Below are 18,205 nucleotides of genomic sequence, written 5' to 3'. Positions count from 1 at the left end.
ATCGTGATGAGGGTCAATAAGCACTGCTCAAAAGTCAGAACCTGAGAGTAGTCCCACAGCAATTAGTGAGCAATTGTGATTCAAGTAGCTGCTAGGTTTGGGGTTTCAGATGCAAAAAGTAAGGAAGAAACAGATTTATAAGAATAAGAGAATATCATTCAGCCATGAAAAAGGACAAAATCTTGCCATTTATAACAATACAGACCTTGAGAAATGCTAAGAGAAATAAGAGAAAGGCAAATGTCATGTGATCTCACTTATATGTGGAATCTAAAAAAAAAAAAAGAAAAGAAACCCAAGCACATAGACACAGAGAACAAATTGGTGGTTGCCAGAGGTGAGGGGGGCAGAGAGTGGCTGAAAGGAATGGAAGTGGTCAAAAGGTACAAAGTTGCAGTTATAAAATTATGAAGTCCTGGGAATGTATGTACAGTGTGGCGACTATAGGTAACAATACTATATTGCATATTTAAAAGTTGCTAAGAGTGTAGATCTTAAAAGTTCTCATCACAGGGAAAAAATTTGTAACTGTGTGGTGATACATTAGATGTACTGTGGTGATTATTTCACAGTATGTACAAATATTGAATCGTTATACTCTACACCTGAAACCTATATAATGCTATATCTCAATTACACTTCAATTTTATTTTTTTATTTTTTTTAAAGATTTTATTTATTTATTTGACAGAGAGAGACACAGTGAGAGAGGGAACACAAGCAGGGGGAGGGGGAGGGGGAGAAGCAGGCTTCCCGCGGAGCAGAGAGCCCGATGCGGAGCTCGATCCCAGGACCCCGGGATCATGACCTGAGCCGAAGGCAGACGCTTAACGACTGAGCCACCCAGGCGCCCCTACACCTCAATTTTAAAAAGTCCTAAGATTGCAAAGTCCATAAAGGCTGGTTGGAATAGAGAGAGCAGGAGGCGAAGCTGAGGAGGGGGCTGCTATAAGAGCACAGAGGGTCACTTCCCTAAGAGCACAGGAAGCCGAAGGGTTACTTCGGGGTGGGGTGGGGGGTTGGCGACTGGTTTGCTCATGAAAATTCGGCTGCCAGGCAGAGCAAAGATGGGAGCATGGCAAGAGTGGACTGTAGGTAAGGTTAGGATTTCATTTCAATTTTCAGAATCAACTTACAGACCAATGGTTCTCATCCAAGGATGGTTTGGCACTTCTGGGGCCATTTGGAAATGTGTGGAAATAATTTGGGGTTGCATTAATTGCAGATGGGAAAAGCCCAGTATTGTGAAGGATGCCCCTCCCCAAAGGCAGAACCGTCCTCTTCCAAATGCCAAGGCGGCCCACACTGGGAAATCCAGCCACTGGCAGAACCAGAAGTCTCCACTGTAGGAACATAAATATTATTAGCTGTGACAATGTGAAAGTCATTGTACGGCTGAGAGATGTGGATGAGAGGAGGGGCAAGAGACGTGAAGGGAAATGTAGAGGTGAGGATTCATTCATCCTACATACAAGGCTGTTAAGAGACACTATCTAGAGTTGATGGGTCCAAACATAGAAGTTAAGTGTATTCAAGTTGTAAAGAGCACTAAAAGTTAAAAACAAAATATAACTAAAAATTGTGAGAAGAGAGAAAAGGAGAAGGAATAGTATAAATAAGTTAAAGTCCTTATCTTTCATAGCAGGGAACACTATTCAAGTTAATGAATCAAGAAACGGAGGTGGAAATACAATATTTAAAATTGAAGAGGAAAATATCCCCAAATCAGGAAGAAAACCACCAGAAAAAGAAGTGCCATTGGAGTTTGAATTCGGGGGAAGGGAGTAGTAAGGGCAACTCTGACTTTTCATTGTATCCTTTCCCTGAAACACCATTTGCACCTTACTGCCACCTATATATGTTACATAAGTACGTCAACTAGTTTCCTGCCTTTAGTGCATGTCCCTGTGGTGGCCGTCAGATGGCTCCCTCACTCTCTGAGGAGCTGGTTCTGTTTAGCAGGGACCTGCCAAAAACTACAAGCCACCTTCAGACATGTGTCCAGAGTTTTCTGGTGTTGAACTGTACCTTCTCCTCATGGTCACTGGGGCCTGATCCATGACTGGTTCATTCCAAGGCTGAAAGAACGTCCCTGCCCCCCCCCACTGGGTCCAGATCCATTTTTCCTCACGTGGTCGGGAACTGAGCAGCTGCTGGGAGGGGCTGGGAGCCAGCCAAAGAGGAAAAGGGCAAGTTGTCCAGGACATCCCATTGGCTGGGGGGCTTGCTCCCATCCATGGGTATCAGGTAAGAGCCCTGATGCCCTCTAAAGGAGCATGTGTTATACGCAAACAATGAATCAGGGAACACTACGTTAAAAACTAATGATGTACTGTATGGTGACTAACATAACATAATAAAAAAAAAGAAAAAAAAAGAAAGGAGCATGTGTGTGAGTAGAGGATATGGGGGGACAGGGTGAAGTGCAGTGGGTGGGGGTATGAGCAGGAATTAGAATCCAGATGGCCTGAACCTAACCGTCCACACACCAGCCCAGCTGGGCCTCTACGTGTCATTATCTTTTATGTGTCCAATTAGTAGAACTACTCTATTTTTCTCTATGTGACCCTTCCGTGAGACAGTGAGATTGTACTGTTGTTAGTTGCTTACATATCTGTAGCTTAATCTTCTATCATCTGTGATCTCCTCCTCAAGGGCAAGGTCTGAGCCTCATTCATCTTTATATCCGCTGCACTGAGCATGTATCTAATAAATTCTGGTTGAATAAAGGAATGAATGGATGAATGAATAAACAAATGAAAGCCAAATGAATAAAATGCTTATTATATCCCCCACCTTTTAAGAAACATTAGCAAGGACTAGCATGGAGGACATTAGGAGAAGGAACGGAAAAATGAAGGGGGGGAAATCAGAGGGGGAGATGAACCCTGAGAGACTATGGACTCTGAGAAACAAACTGAGGGTTTTAGAGGGAAGGGGGGTGGGGAGTGTGGGTATTAAGAAGGGCATGTATTGCATGGAGCACTGGGTATTATATGAAAACAATGAATTGTGGATCACTACATCAAAAACTAATGATGTATTGTATGGTGACTAGCATAACAATAAAATTAAATTAAATTTTAAAAATAAAAATAAAAAACATTAGCAAAACACGGTATGGAGTATAACAAAAATTTCCTTACTTTCTGGTGCATCCCTAATTATGTGAATCTGGTACGTGTGTGTGTATTTGTGTGTATTACCAAAACCACTTGCCAGAGTTAAATAACTGGCAATGGGGAAACAATTTAAGCCTTTGGGATCCCTAAGAGGTGCAGAGAGGCTTAGATACCTCTAGGACTAACAGATCAAAGAGGAAATTCAATGACACTGCAAAGGTCAGATGACATTTACGGAAAGATAGGCTCACTCAGGAAATGTTTAGAATTGGCGAGGCAATAAGATTAAAGAGCATGAGTTTAGACTAGGAAGGAGTAGGGCCTTGGCACCAGAAACACCAACTAGATTCCTCTATTACCCAGGGGGTGAACAAAGTATCTCACTTTAGTCATGTGATCAAAGTATAACAGAGTTAAGAAGGGGAGACCTGCAATAACACTACCTGTTTAATTAGCATAACAATAATATGAACTATATCTATGAGACTGTGATAAAACTTGCATGCTTATGTTCTGCTAGCGGTATTGTAACTTGGGTCAACCCTTTTTAGAAGTCGGTAAGTCACGGGGGTGTCTGGGTGGCTCAGCTGGTTGAGAGTCTGACTTCTGATTTCAGCTCAGGTCATGATTTCAGGGTTGTGAGATCGATCCCCACACTGGGCTCTATGCTCAGCAGCTCGGAGGGCGGGGGAGTCTGCTTGAGATTCTCTCCATCTCCCTCTCCCTCTGCCCCTCCCCCCACTCATGATCTCTAAAATAAACAAATAAATCTTAAAAAATAAAGAAGTCAGTCAGTCACAGAGGCTGCCATGTCATTATAATCACAATTTCTTCTTGCTGCTATTAACAATGGAAAAGAACTTTGTAAAGATTTTCAAAGATCTTTGATTGATCACTGTGAAAACTGAATCATGCCCTGGTGGGTATTGCAATGGACTAAAAGTAACCAAGGATCATTATGACGGGAATGGTGTGCCAAATTTCTTTAGCAGGAAATTATAGATGGATGAAGTTATATTCTGCCTGGATGGGTATAACTAAGAGAAGCTCAAGCCATTGACATTTGTGAAGAAGGTTCTACTACTCTTCCAGGTTTGTATCCTCCCCTAGGGAGTCTGGACTTTGAGTAATTCCTGGTTAACAAACATGATCAACTGATTGATCCATTCATTCAGCAGTATGTTTTGAACTCCCATTGTATGTTTCATCTGTTTGAAGAAAGGGACCTTTCTTATCCTTTTTTGAGCCCATTCTTGCTCAGACCGAATACTTGAAAGACATTTTCTGGTTGAATGATGGGCTGAAACAAAATGGATTTTCCCATACTGGTTTCATATTTGGGTTGTAGTTGACAGAATTTATTACTTCGGTAAAACTTCCTTAAGTTTAGGAGTGTTAAACTTGGGAGATTATAGTTTTCTTTTATATTCCCCTTGCAGTGAAGAGCTCTTTGTATTCTCATTGTTATAAAAATCAGCTGCTGATGGTACCCTTACATAAATTCTGTCTGGGTTGGCTCTCATTTTTTACTGAGCTTCTCTACCTTGTTAACCCAAGTTGTTGACCTTAAAGCCTCAGTGTAAAACCAGGCTCACTGATTTCACCCTTTTAAAGTAATTTAGTATTATAAATTATAGTAAAGTAATTAGTACTCCTATGTGCGTGTGGGCGCGCGTGTGTCTTTGCGTGTGTGACAGATTGAGAGAGAGGATAATTGGGGCTTCAAATTAAAGTTTAGCTTTTGAACTTGGACTATTCATGCATTCTCTGTCTTTGGTCTATTCTCAGGGAATCTAAGAAATAAACAAGCAAACACTCTAGGTGGCCATTATTCTGAGACATAGAAAACTGAAAACAACCTGTAGATAATATAACTTGTGCACGGCTCGGGTAGAGTGTAGCGGTGGGGCTGTCAGAAGAAAAATAACACATCTCCAGTTGAAAATATTAAACGGAAATTCACTAACCCGGCCCAGAAACCCAAGATGAACAAAGGGTCAAGGTGTTGCGCTGGTTCTACTATACCTTGGAAGGCATGGGTTTCTTGAAGGTGATTTCGGCTTGCATCCAAACACCCCTTGGAGACTCCAGCACAGACCAAATTTTCTCTTGAACTATGTGGTTCTCTTCAAAGATATAAACTGCCAGGGTGTCACTCATTTTTAAAAACCCATAGATGGCATAATAAAAACGTAGACAATACTGCAAGTTTCCTGGCAGGGAGGGACCGTAGAGCCTTCCGATGTAGCCAGGCTGCGATGTAAACTTTGTGTTGGCCAGCAAGTAGTACCCTGCGAACAGGCAAAACATTCAGCTATCAGCAATGACAAACTTAAATCCTCTAGCCCAGATGATCAAGTGGGAAAATTTGGTTAAAAGTAATGGGATTTGAGATGAACCATGAGAGATGATGGACTCTGAAAAACAAACTGAGGGTTCTAGAGGGGAGGGGGGTGGGAGGATGGGTTAGCCTGGTGGTGGGTATTGAGGAGGGCACATTCTGCATGGAGCACTGGGTGCTATGCACAAACAATGAATCAGGGAACACTACATCTAAAACTAATGATGTAATGTATGGGGATTAACATAAGAATAAAAAAAAAAGTAATGGGATTTGCCACCAGAGACTATTCCTATAGGCTTTAAATGATAGAATGCATTTTGTAATATCTGTGGCTTAAGTGATAGATATATCCTGCAACTCTATTACCGATAAAACTTCTCCAGTTCTAAGTAAACTTCATAAACCAGTATAGATTCCCATCTGCATATGCTCAGAAGCCAGTCATCAGTTAGGGTTTGTGTTTTTCATGAAACAAAAGGGATGAAATCATCTTGGGGCTCCAGCTGCCTGGGTCAATCAGGTGACACAGACTGAGTACTTAGTACTGGGTCCTAGTGAACGTTAGGCCTGGGACAGATTTTTCCTTCTTATCTCTGCAGCGACCAGCGGAGATAGAGAGAGCACAGGCTGATCTGGCAGTCCTTGGAATTTTGGTTATTTCACAGGAGTATTGTTATGGACTGAATTGTGTCGTTCCCCCAGATCTATTCTGTTTCAGTCTGCCATTCGACCAGAAAAGATCTCTCAAGTACCCTCTCTGTGCAAGAAAAGGGTCCAAGGAAGAATACTTATTTCTTTTAAATAAGAAAAAAGAAACATAAGGTCAAGAACCTCCTCTCCCTGCTCCTCCACCACCCCCATGGTAAACTTAAAACAGATCCATGTATCCTAGAAAGCCTGGGTAGAAAAGAAAATAACACCTGCTTTTCTTTCTTTCCTTTTTATGCTCCTCCCCCATCCATTTTCCTTTGATCGCCTCAGTCTTTGTGCTTAGTTTGGTTCTACCCAATGATTTAATTCATCTGGCAAAAGGTTCTTGGGTTATTTCACATGAGTGGTGATATGGACTGAGTTGTGTCCCCCCTAAATCCATTGGTTGAGACCCTAATTTCCAATGCAACTTTATTTGAAGATTGGGCCTTTAAGGAGGTAATTAAATGAAGTTATAAGGGTGGGGCCTTAATTCCGTAGAACTGATGTCCTTATAAGAAGAGGAAGAGACACCAGAGAGCTCTCTCTCTCTCTCCACTGGTACACATAGAGTAAAGGCCATGAGGACCCAATGAGAAGGTGCCACAAGGCAGAGAGGTCTCACCAGAAATCAACCCTGACAGCATCTCGATCTTGGGCTTCCAGCTCCAGAACTGTGAAAAAAATGCATTTCTGCTTTTCAGGTCACCCAGTCTGTGATATTTTGTTTTGGCCACCGAGCAGACTAACATGGGTGGCCATAGCCAGAACAACATTTTTGAAACCTGAATTTAATTCTACTCTTCTTCTACTTAAAACCTTTTGATGGTTTCTCATTTCCTTTATAAAAAAATCCCAAAAGCTCACTCTGGCCTGCCACACCCACGGTGTATGTCCTAACTCCATATTCCTCCACTCTCCTGCCCATGGTGCAGCCACACTAACCTTCTCATTGCTTGGGTTGTCCAGCTCTTTCCATACTCAAGACCTTCACAGATGCTGTTCCCTCTGCCTGGATTCCTCCCACTCTCCCAGCTAATGCTCTCTCCCCGCAGAAAAGCCTTCTCAGGATCTCTCCCCTATTCTCTCTCAGAGCCCACTCTTCATTTCTTCCATAGCAAGTGCCACAATGTGTAATTCGAAGTTTATTTGTGTGTATATTTGTCTAACATTTCTCTTGCCCGTTGAAATGATTGTTAGCCAGTGAGGGCAGGACCTGATTTGTTCACTAGCATATCCCCCAGGAGTTAGTTTGGCCAATGACTATAGGTTTTTGTAGTGCCTGTATTTCTACAAGTTAAGCCACCTCTAAGAAAAGAATTCATGATTGTAATCATGTATAAAGTAATCATGTAATCAAGTATAAAATTGTGAGGGCCCCTTTCAAGGCCCTTCCCAGGGCCTGTGCAAGTAAGGTGCTCTGAAACATAAGTTTCCTTAGTGTATGGTAAGCACACCCCAGTGCCCAGGGTATAAATAGCCATTGAATAAATGAATAAGACACTAACCCTTGAAAACCAAGCTCTTTGCAGCAGAATCTACGGGAGTGGGCTTCACAGGGGATGCCATCCAAGTGATTAGGTAGATAATCCTTATACAGGGGAGCTCAAACTGGTTTCTTACAGTTCCTTGTAGACATAACCATCAAGTGCCCCCCCAACATCTTCCAATAGTTTTTTATAGCTTTTATTGCCTCACAAAATATTTTTCATTGAGTAACATATACATAACATAAAATTTACTATTTTAACCACTTTAAAGTATACAATTCAGTGGCATTTAGTACATTCACAGTGCTGGGCAACCATCACCACTATCCCGCTCCAAAATATTTTCATCACCCCAAAAGGAAACTCTATACCCATTAAACAGTAACTCCCTAGCCCCTGGCCATCAAGAATCGGCTTTCTGTCTCTATGGATTTGCCTCTTCTGGATGTTTCACGTAATTGGAATCTAATAGCTTTTTAAAGGCACTGCTCTATCTAAAGGGAAGAGCGAGATAATTTCCAAAGGTTTGGCTGTTTAAAGAACTGGCAGACAGTCGTGCTAGCATAGCAACTTAAATGCCTTTTTTTTTTTTTTAAAATGGCCAAACACAAGATTACCAATCGTTTTTACTTCTTTACAGTTGCCTTTTTTTTTTAAGTGGCCATCTTAAGTGATGTGGAGTAAGAATAGCAGATGGAGCATGAATAGTACCCCCACCCCCAGGGTCCCCACATGCACAGACTTCTGATTTACCGATGCCTGATGTGTGGTCTCCGGCCCGATACATGTTTGGTTTTACTTTCACCCGGCTCCAGCCTGGACCTTCTTTATCTTGATAAAAGTTGCAGAGATCTTCCTCAAAATTGCAACTGGCTTCCACGGCACTGAAGGGAAGCTCTGAACAAAGGAGAACCAAAGTTAAAGCACCAGACCCTAGAGTCTCAAAGGGCTACATCAACTGGTTGACAAATACATACACATTTGTGCCAGGGAGACTGAATAAATAAACCACAACAAAATATTTTTACCCTAATGGCATGCTGACAGGTTAGCATCAAAATAACATCTCAGCATGACAGGAAAATTGTTCTTTTCCTCCCTTAAGGGATGGAGGGAAGGAGCTCTGTTCACACTCTCTATAAAAAATAAAGAAGTATCAGACTTCAAAAGAAATTTCCTTTCATAATATAAAGACTGGGAGCAATTACTCACATACTTCTTCACAATTCAAAACTCATTCATAGAAAATTAAAGAGAGAAAAAGGTAAAGATTTTAAGGAATTCTTAATTTTTCTCTAAGACAGGTATTTTAGAAATAATATTTTCCAGAAATAATTTTCCTTTGTTGATCAATCTCTGTGTCACCAGCACAGCTGCTATCTATTTATAATTGACATTAGTAGTAGGAGCCAACCTGCTTAAAGAAAATCATTGCTCAGTATAAATCACGCTGTTCAAAAAGTCACACCAATGTCATCACCCATACTGCTATTATTTTGGCTTTTGCTGAGTTCTGATATCATTTACCCTGGTCTATAAATACCACCTCATTCCAGATTGCCTGGAGGGAATGAAACATAAAAGATATCTGCTCTTTTGAGAATAACTTGGTACAGCAACAAGTGATTGTAAATCTCACTGTTCAGATTATCTGAGTCCAGAGGAGATGTGACTGCCACAGTTTGGGACACATTCAATGTAGCCAACTGTGATCCATTCCGCATGCTGACATACACTGGTCTAAGCTTTTAGGGCCAGATAAAGAGGGCACTGTTTTGAATAACTGTGAAGTCACCTCCAGAGACACATTTGAGTTCTGGAAGCAGTGACCTGATGAAACAGGGAGCTGTTTATGGACAAAAACTCACTATACTCTCAATTCCTGAATTTCCAAAGCAAGAAAACAGTCAAGTGGGCTGAGAAGCTGGCCCAGATTAAAGGGGATGAAAGAGGCATGACAACCAAATGCTATAAAGCACCTGAGATTCACTCTTGGTCCAAGAAAACAAAGAGCCATAAAAGACAGTATTGGGACAACTGGTGAAATTAGCATGTAAGCCATGGATTAGTTAATAATATTGTATCAGTGCCAAATTTCCTGAACTTTATAATTATCTGATAGCATGTGGAAAATGTGTTTGGTTTTAGAAAATACACACTGAAGTATTTAGGGGTAAAGGGGCATAATGTCTGCAACTTATTCTTACATGGTTGATAAGGCAAATGTGGCAAAATGTTAACAATTTGTAGATCTGAGTGAAGAGTCTAGGAGAGTTCTTTATAGTATTCTTGCAAATTCTGTCTGAGTTGAAAATGATACAAACATAAAGTTTTTAAAATACTAAATTTAAAAAAAAGTGACCAACACCACCTTAAAAAAACAAAAAAAGAATAAGAACAAAATGTTCCTATATAATTGAATCCCGAATATATCTCAGGTGACAGGGCCTTGCAAGTGTGCAAAGCGAGCACCCTGACGAACCAGAGTGGAGAAAAGGAAGTGAAGAGCATTCTCAGTGCTCTAAGGTTGGTGGGTTCACCCACACATTGCTGTGCCTGGCTCTGGGAGCACCAGGGAGTATCTTTAAGCCATGAAGATGAAGTCTTCGAAAAATGAGTATGATGTCATAAAGACAAGCCTCCTTTGACACCAGCCCCCCTAATGCATATTTGCGACCAGGGGAAACCCCATACTGGTCTCCAGTCTTAGTTGTCCCTCTGCTACATGGTAATGAAAAAGTAGATGAAAACCCACAATCTACAGATGGCCGTCTGGCTCCCAAAAGCCATTCGCAAAGAGAATGGCAGGTCAGTGAAATCACTCATGAGGGATATATCCCAAGGAGTATACCCCTGGGCGGCCACAAAAGAACCATAACCCAGTCATAAGGTGTGCAGGAGAGGCGAGAGGTGGTATTAAAACTTAAAAGGAAGCACGGCTCAGTTCTATCCATGGTGACAAACTGAGTCATGCAGAAAAGATGTTTCTGAGAATGCGATGATAGTCCTTTGCTAAATACCTGGTCCTTGAAATGGATTTGTCTGGGGTCCTGAGAAGGTCTGATAAAAAGAAAATCTCAAAAGCATCACTGAAAACCTAAATCTTTTTCACCCAGAGTGCTGCTTCTGCTATGAGACAGCGTCTAATTCCTGAAGACGGGGCCAGAGGGCCTGTTTGTGACCCAAAATGAGCTCGCCAGAGATCGGGGGTGGATGGAAAGCCTTTGCTTAAGGCTTGTTTCAGAGCATCCGGGCCGAGCGGCCATGACGATTGAGCGTTAATGACCTGTTTGAAGCGCAGGGAGGAATCAGAGGCAGTTGGAAGCCCTTGAACATCAGTTGATCAGAAAAAAAAGAAAAAAGTGGGGGGGGAGAAAGGCCCTTTGAACAAGGTACCAAAAAGCATCACAATATAAGATGTAGTTAATTACTTGCTTTCTGACATTTGAACTTTTTAGAAATGAGAAGCTTTGAAGATATTCTAATCAGATGGAGGGTGCTGCCTTTGAGAAGACTCTTTGGCAGCATTGCTCATCCTGAAGTTCATGGAGATGGACTCCACATCAGCCCCGGAGATCTAGATGCTCATCAGCAGCCTCTTCAATCCTCGGCCCCTGTAACGCTCAAGACAGCAGGGTGCAGTGTGCTCTGTAGGCTGCTAAACTGGCACAGGGGTTTTATTTTAGCACGAGCCAGCCCGAAAGCAGGCTGAGACTGCTCAAAGCTGGCTTGGAGACAGAGTGAGTGGGACCCGGCGCCAGACGGAGCAGTCTTGCTGGAGCAGGGGCTGGGCCACTGACCAGGCTGTGGAGACGCTTGAGGTCCGAGCTAAGGCAACTATAGCTGTAACCAAGGCAACACCCGGAGCCAGGTTTCCAATCAGACATCAAACGGGCAGTGTGTTGTTAGGGAATGGGCGTAACTGGGATTTCGGCCCAGGCAGACATCCTTTGAGGAGTATATCCATGAATCCATGAGTGTCAGGACCCTTCCAGTCCCTGGCCTGGGGGTGGGCTGGACCGAGGCCCCGAGAGGAGATTGGGCCTGAAGATGGCATAGCAGTGGGAGCTCTCAGTTTGGGGTTGGGCATCAAGACGGGATCTCTACAAGTGCATGGATTCACCTGTCAGCCATTCAAGGATTTACAGCCTAAAAGGAGAGCTTATTCCTACAATCTAGGCGCTGGGCCAAACGTGGTGGTGGATGGGGAGGTCGTGGGTGGAAGAGGCTTGGAAAGGGAAGTGCCCTACCTCAAGCAGGTGGAGTGGGGAGGTCTCACTGTCCTCTGGCAGCATCCTGGGGGAATACTTGGGGAGTGACACGACACCGGTATTTAACACCTGTGACTCTATGATGGGTCCCAGGTTGGGAGCCTGGATTAACTCTAAGCCCAACCAGATGGTGGGAACGAGATGCTTCATATGTTGAAATAATTCCTGTCTCAGCCTTCTTGGGGAGATGAGGGAAGAAAATGCTAGATCCAGCTGGGAAAAGCAGAGACAACAAGTCTGGAGCTAGCCAAGATAAGGAAAAAAAATGTTGGCACCTGTTACGAAACAGAAGGGCATAAACTATTTGTGAAATGTGAGATGAAGTATGAAAAACGGAGGGCTCAGCGTCTAAGACTCAGAATCTGGCCCACAGCTGCTGAAGGAAAGGCATCAAGCAGGCTACTGCTCACCCCTTCACCAAGGCGGTGCCCTTTGCTGGTTCTCTTCAGTTTCAATCTGACTCTCTGGTCCCCAGCGAAGGGACAGGCGTATTTTGAAAGTTAAGTAAATAACATGAAGCCTCATGGACAAGCGTTTTCTGTGTTCCATACTCTGCTAAGGCCTTCGCGGACATGAACTCATCATCTTCCTAACTGTGCAGAACAGATTCTTCTAACGTCGTCCCACAAATGTGGAAACAGAATCTCAGAGAGGTTAACGTGCCCAAGGTCACCCAGTTGGTAAGTGGCAGGGTAGGGATGTGAATCCAAAGTCCTGGCTCAGGAGCATAACACTAGGATCACACTATTAAACCATTTTAAAGCAAAGCTGCCAGGTGGGGAAGTTCTGAAAACCAGCATGGAGCCTGGCCAACCTAATTATGTGAAAATGTGAATTGTTGGTGGTCCCTGCAGAGGAAGGGTCTGTATGTGGGCTGAATTTTACAGACAAATAGTCCTAATTTTGCTGGAATCTTTCTTTTCTTTTCACCAGTCATTGGGAAAGCGCTCACACAGATTCTGTATCTTTTTAAAAAAGGGAGAGTGTTTCCAAACATTACTTGTAAGGTGGTTCAGTAGATACTGTGACCTCCCACCTGCCTCTTCACCCCACCGTCTACCCCGTGCAGATACTGAATAAACACCTCTTCTCCCCTATGAATAACTTGGAAATAGAAAAGTTCAATGTAAATGCCTAGTGACAAAGAGGAGAAACTTTCCAAAAATAATGATAAAGAGGTTGTGAAATTACTATTAACATCACTGAAATATTAGCTGATGAGATAAGGGCACAGTCAGATTTTTGAGAAGCAAATTAATGTTGGTTTCTGTGTTCTGTCTAATTTAGAGACTCTTTGAATCTTCGGGTTACAGTTTGGATTAAATCATTTCAATGAAAATATTTAAATACGCATATCTAGTCTGGTTCTGTTTCACTAGCTGTTTTTTTCTTTTTTAAAATTAGAATTGGTAAAAAATATTTGGTTTTAGCACATTAGAGTGTTTCTCTCTAACTTGGGGGTAACACTTTAGCTCAAGTAGAAAATATTATCTTTCTCAGTCCCCTTGCTTGTAGAATATATCTGAAGCTATATGAAATTAGACACCAATTCTATCTTAAGTGAAGGTCAGACTACAAGCGCCAGGTTCAAAAATTTACTTCCCATGCTCTAAAGCACTCAGAATGAGGGCTCATTAATAAGATGGGACAACCACTGTCTTCCTGGGGCCTCTCAAAAAAAAAAATCACTAAAAGGTAAGGTCAATTGCATTTATCTGGGTTATCATGAATACAGTGTCATCCTTCTTATTCTAGAACATTTGTTGTCTTCTCATTTCTTTTTTTAAAAAAATATTTATTTATTTGAGAGAGAGGGAGATAGTGAGAGAGAGCATGAGCCGGGGGGAGGGGGTTGGGGGGGGAAAATAAGCAGACTCCCTGCTGAGCAGGGGGCACGATCTGATGACCCTGAGCTGAGATCATGACCTGAGCTGAAGGCAGACGCTTAACCGACTGAGCCACCCAGGTGCCCCTAGAACATTTGTTTTCTAATTTACTTTGAATTGATTTGCTTACTTGTTTTCCCAGAAAGTAAGAATTTCCTCTCTTTTCCAAACACCAAGTTTATGGAAATTACAAAATTGGCCAGGATAAAAGAATTTGAGGATTTACTTAGAAAGAGAAATTAAATTAAGTCCATGATATAAAAAATATCATAAACTCTCATAGAGACGATGTACCGAATATTAACATCTTTAAACATGGAGACATTTATAGGTCTTGGGTACATAAAATTAGAAAGAGTTTTTATCATTCTACTTGGTAGAGTTTGAGTTTTTTCCACCTACTCAGCCACCTGTGTATGGATCTAAGATATCCTTTAAAGAGAAAGATGGGGAGGGAATGTGTTCGTATTCTTCAATTTTCATTACGTAGTAGGTAGGGATGGCCAAAGCTCCTTAACACATGACAACTGGCCTGTGGTGTCAAAAAATTTAAATTCACTCTGTGAGGGGGAAAAAAAGCATAATGTTGCAGAAAAATGACTATTCGATTAAATAATTTTGCAAAGGAGGAGTTAACAGGAGAGGTGAGAAAATTAGAAAGAATTAAATCAAGTCCTGACCCCAGGCAGCTACCAAGAAAGGAAAATTCCAGATGTGAGCCAGAAGAGAAAGAAAATGCTTACCTGTCTCATTCTGGCAGTGAACAGGAGAGAAAGAAATGTCATCCAGAGCAACATATCCTCCTTTAGGACCATTGAAAGCAACTTCAAAAATAACCTGCAGGGAATGATGACAGATTGTTACAGGTTTACATATTTTCTGTCAGGCTTCAGAGCTCTTAACTATGATTTATGGATTTTTTAAAAAGATTTATTTATTTGAGAGAGAGAGAGAGGCAGAGGGAGAGTGAATCCCAAGCAGACTCCACACTGAGCGTGTAGCCCGACATGGGGTTCGATCTCATGACCCTGAGAGCATGACCTGAGCTTAAACCAAGAGTTGGACCCTCAATGGACTGAATCATCCAGGGGCCCCTCTTAATTATGATTTAAAATGATGTGGCCGGCAAGTCAGGTGATGGCAAGTTATAAGTGATTAGGAATCATGTTCCTAAATCTAGGGCAGCTCCCGACTTGATCCACAGTTTCTTGAAGGGGGAGGGAATACTAAGCCCTAAGTTGTATTTTATTGGTGGATTTTTCCCCTCACTTGAGTGTATATCACTCTCTGACAGAACCACAGACTCAACAATTTGCACGATGACCTTCAATTGAAGAAACAATAGGCTCCCTGCTGAAAGCAGGCCAGGCTCTCCAATTGCCCTTCACAGAGAACTAAGGTCCAGCAGGGTTCTTTCCCTTTTTCACATATGAAATTCTCTGTGAGGGGCGCCTGGGTGGCTCAGTCGTTAAGCGTCTGCCTTCGGCTCAGGTCATGATCCCGGGGTCCTGGGATCGAGCCCCGCATCGGGCTCCCTGCTCAGCGGGAAGCCTGCTTCTCCCTCTCCCACTCCCCCTGCTTGTGTTCCCTCTCTCGCTGTGTCTCTCTCTGTCAAATAAATAAATAAAATCTTAAAAAAATAAAAAAGAAATTCCCTGTGAGGGTTCTGGACAAACATGCAGAATCAAAGAGGATGACCTGTCTGCTAAGGCGAAATCAGGCCCCAAATTCTAGGTATGGATGTCAGCATTTTAGCATGTCCAGGTACATCCAAATGGTCAGAAAGAACATGAGGTTGTTAATGAGTTCAACCCTTTCGTGTTTCTCCCTGCTCTGCCACCAGCTTCCACCCTGAGGTCAATCGACTACCTTCTGCCTGTGCCCATGGGGATCAGGAGGGATGCACACAGCTCTGCACACAGTGGGGAGCATGGTGGGAAAACCGCCCCAGTGTGCAGCCCACTCTAATGAATTAACACGAGAAGATGCAGTGTTGGCAGGGGTTGAAACTCAGGCCAGACAGATGACATGAATGCATGACATGAGCTTGGTGTGATGCAGCAGGACAGGGTGCAGACGGTCCTGAAATGGGGAACCCAAGCCTGGTCTTAAGGGGCGCCTGCTACTCCGCTTCCTCAATTGCTGACATGTAGGAGTTCAGGCCTGATGTGTTTGGACCTACCAAATCATCAAGAGGACTGGATCTCTAGATTTTTACTGGAAATCTTTGGATTTTTCAGTGTTGGCGATTTATTCAAACACTAAAACTAACGTGGAAGAACAAGGGACGCACAACCCACCACTCTAGCAGCCAGGCAAATCACTGTGGGCAAGATCTGACCCCTAGGTGTCTATTTTCAAACATCTTCTAAAGAGAAGGGTGTCTTGGAGGCAGACAGACTAGAGTTCAAATCCCATTTCTGTCACTAGCTAGGTGACCTTAAATACCTTGCTAACCCTCTTAAGGCTTTGCCTTTGTTATTTATAAAACCGGCATAATAACCCCTACCTTGTAGGGGGTTATTGTAGGACTATTGAGGAGATTAAATGAGATGAAATATATATATATAAAGCCCCTAGCATGGAGTCAGGTGCATCCTGAGCTCTGTACTAAATTCATGCGGATTTCTCCAGGTTGACCCCCTCTTCAACGCATATTCAGGTTTGAGCCTACTTAGCCGCTAATTAGCTCAAGCAGGTTCCTTCCCTCCTCTAGGTCTTAGTGTCTCTGGTTTTGAAAGAAAGAGTGTGGACGAGATGGTCCAGTTCAGCTTAACAACAATGGTCCCATAGACACTTGGATTCTGCAAAATATAAGAGGGGCCACGGAGATTTGTTGCTGGCAAAGGTGAGGGCTGGGAACAAAGGGGACAGATGTGGACCAGTGAGAAGGGGCAACGGAGTCCACAAACATAGCACAGGTCCGCGACGTTTCACTTTCAGGGTGCTCGCTGATCAAGTGAATGACAGAGCTTGATCTTACTGAGTAGGTGGGGTGAGAATGCTTCCAATCAGAATTTGTAAATCACAGCCCATGTGCCAGCATGTTCCCTCTTGTTCGGAAAAGGGGGTCTCAGATGTTTGCTTTCCTTTTTAAAATTCATTTGAGAATCTGGTGACATTAAATTCCCTGGGTTCTGCAGAGTATTTAGTTCCTTTGGCGGCAATTTCCAGTAGCAGCATCGTGAGTTAGATTGCTGGAGCAAAAGCACGCACATGAGGACCAAAAGCATACATATTGAAGCGGGGTAGTGTCCAGAATTGCGACTTTTCAAGCACTGATATAAAAGAAAATTCAGCAAAGTCTCACTCATACAAATCCTGCCCAGGGAGTTTATGGTCAGATGGAAGGAGTTTGCAAAGAGACTGTCGTCACTGCGTGTGTGACTCATTTGACTTTAATAGAAGGAAAAGTTTCTGAAACAGTATGTGCATTTCTTTTCCACCTTATAACCCAAACTCAGAAAATTTTCCACTGGGCTGCAAGAGCAAACCACGGCCTCGTCAGACTTGGGGATAGGAAAGGGCGCACGGCCTGCAAAAGGCATGGTGCTCTCTCTGGAGCTGTGGGTTGGGGGGGCCAGAGGGGATCTGAAGGGAGTATGGAGAGTGGCAGGCCTGTCTTCAGTAGACAGAACATGTCACCGACCAATCCGATGCCAACGCTCTCCGACGCTCCACGTCAGGTGAGCCAATGACCCCACCCAGAAGCATGCAGAGAAGAATCCACCTCTTCCGCACTCTAAAGGGAACCACAGGAGCTATTACCAAAGGCACAAAGCACAAACTAGGGGATGTTAACAAACCTGTGGTAACTAAGACTCCATGTAGAGCTCCAAATCCGCAACCACAATGTTGCACCCACTGATTCTAGGGGTCCTCTGGGGTCCTCAGACAGAGCTGGGCCTCTGCCTTCAGCTCTAGGTCAGATTTGAGTCCAGGACTTTCCTAAGTGCCTGGCACTCACCAGCTGTGTGACCTAGATAAAAAATAGCAAACTGCTTGGGCTCTCTTTTTCCTCCTTCCTTATCTGCAATGTGGGGATAATTTTATCTACTTTGGGTTGTTGTAAGTACTGGAATACACACATAAAAAGAGATATGTATTAATATACATGCTTAGAAAATAGGCCCGCAATGATGAACACCAAAATGTTAGTGTTCTCATCCTTGCAGGCTCAGCCTGGGTGGTTTGAGTTTGTTTTGCTTTCCCGGATTTTCTAATTCTTCTGCACTGGATATTTATCACCCATGTAACTGTAAAAAGTTTTAAAACTAAAGCACCCAGCCTTGTTTCAAACTGGGGCCACAATGATAAATCTTTCTAATACTGAGGACATTATTTATACTGTAAAGGAGGAAAGAAGAAAATAAGTTGGCTTTTTTTTTCTTCTTCTTCCCCC

General features: G+C 42.9%; 1 protein-coding gene across 1 annotated transcript in view; it reads right to left on the bottom strand.

The window, feature by feature from the left end:
• The window catches only part of MAMDC2 (MAM domain containing 2), a 138,731-nt gene that overhangs the window by 42,121 nt on the left and 78,405 nt on the right, over positions 1-18,205 (bottom strand). The window contains exons 7-9 of the mRNA XM_044920595.1: positions 14,547-14,640; positions 8,400-8,543; positions 5,148-5,413 (exon numbers count right to left, since the gene is read on the bottom strand). Of these exons, the coding sequence (XP_044776530.1) occupies positions 5,148-5,413; positions 8,400-8,543; positions 14,547-14,640 (504 nt within the window). The remainder of the gene's footprint in view (positions 1-5,147; positions 5,414-8,399; positions 8,544-14,546; positions 14,641-18,205) is intronic.

The sequence above is a fragment of the Neomonachus schauinslandi genome, chromosome 13, assembly GCF_002201575.2.
Source record: "Neomonachus schauinslandi chromosome 13, ASM220157v2, whole genome shotgun sequence".
Taxonomy (NCBI): domain Eukaryota; kingdom Metazoa; phylum Chordata; class Mammalia; order Carnivora; family Phocidae; genus Neomonachus; species Neomonachus schauinslandi.
This window is presented reverse-complemented; position numbering and strand designations above follow the sequence as displayed.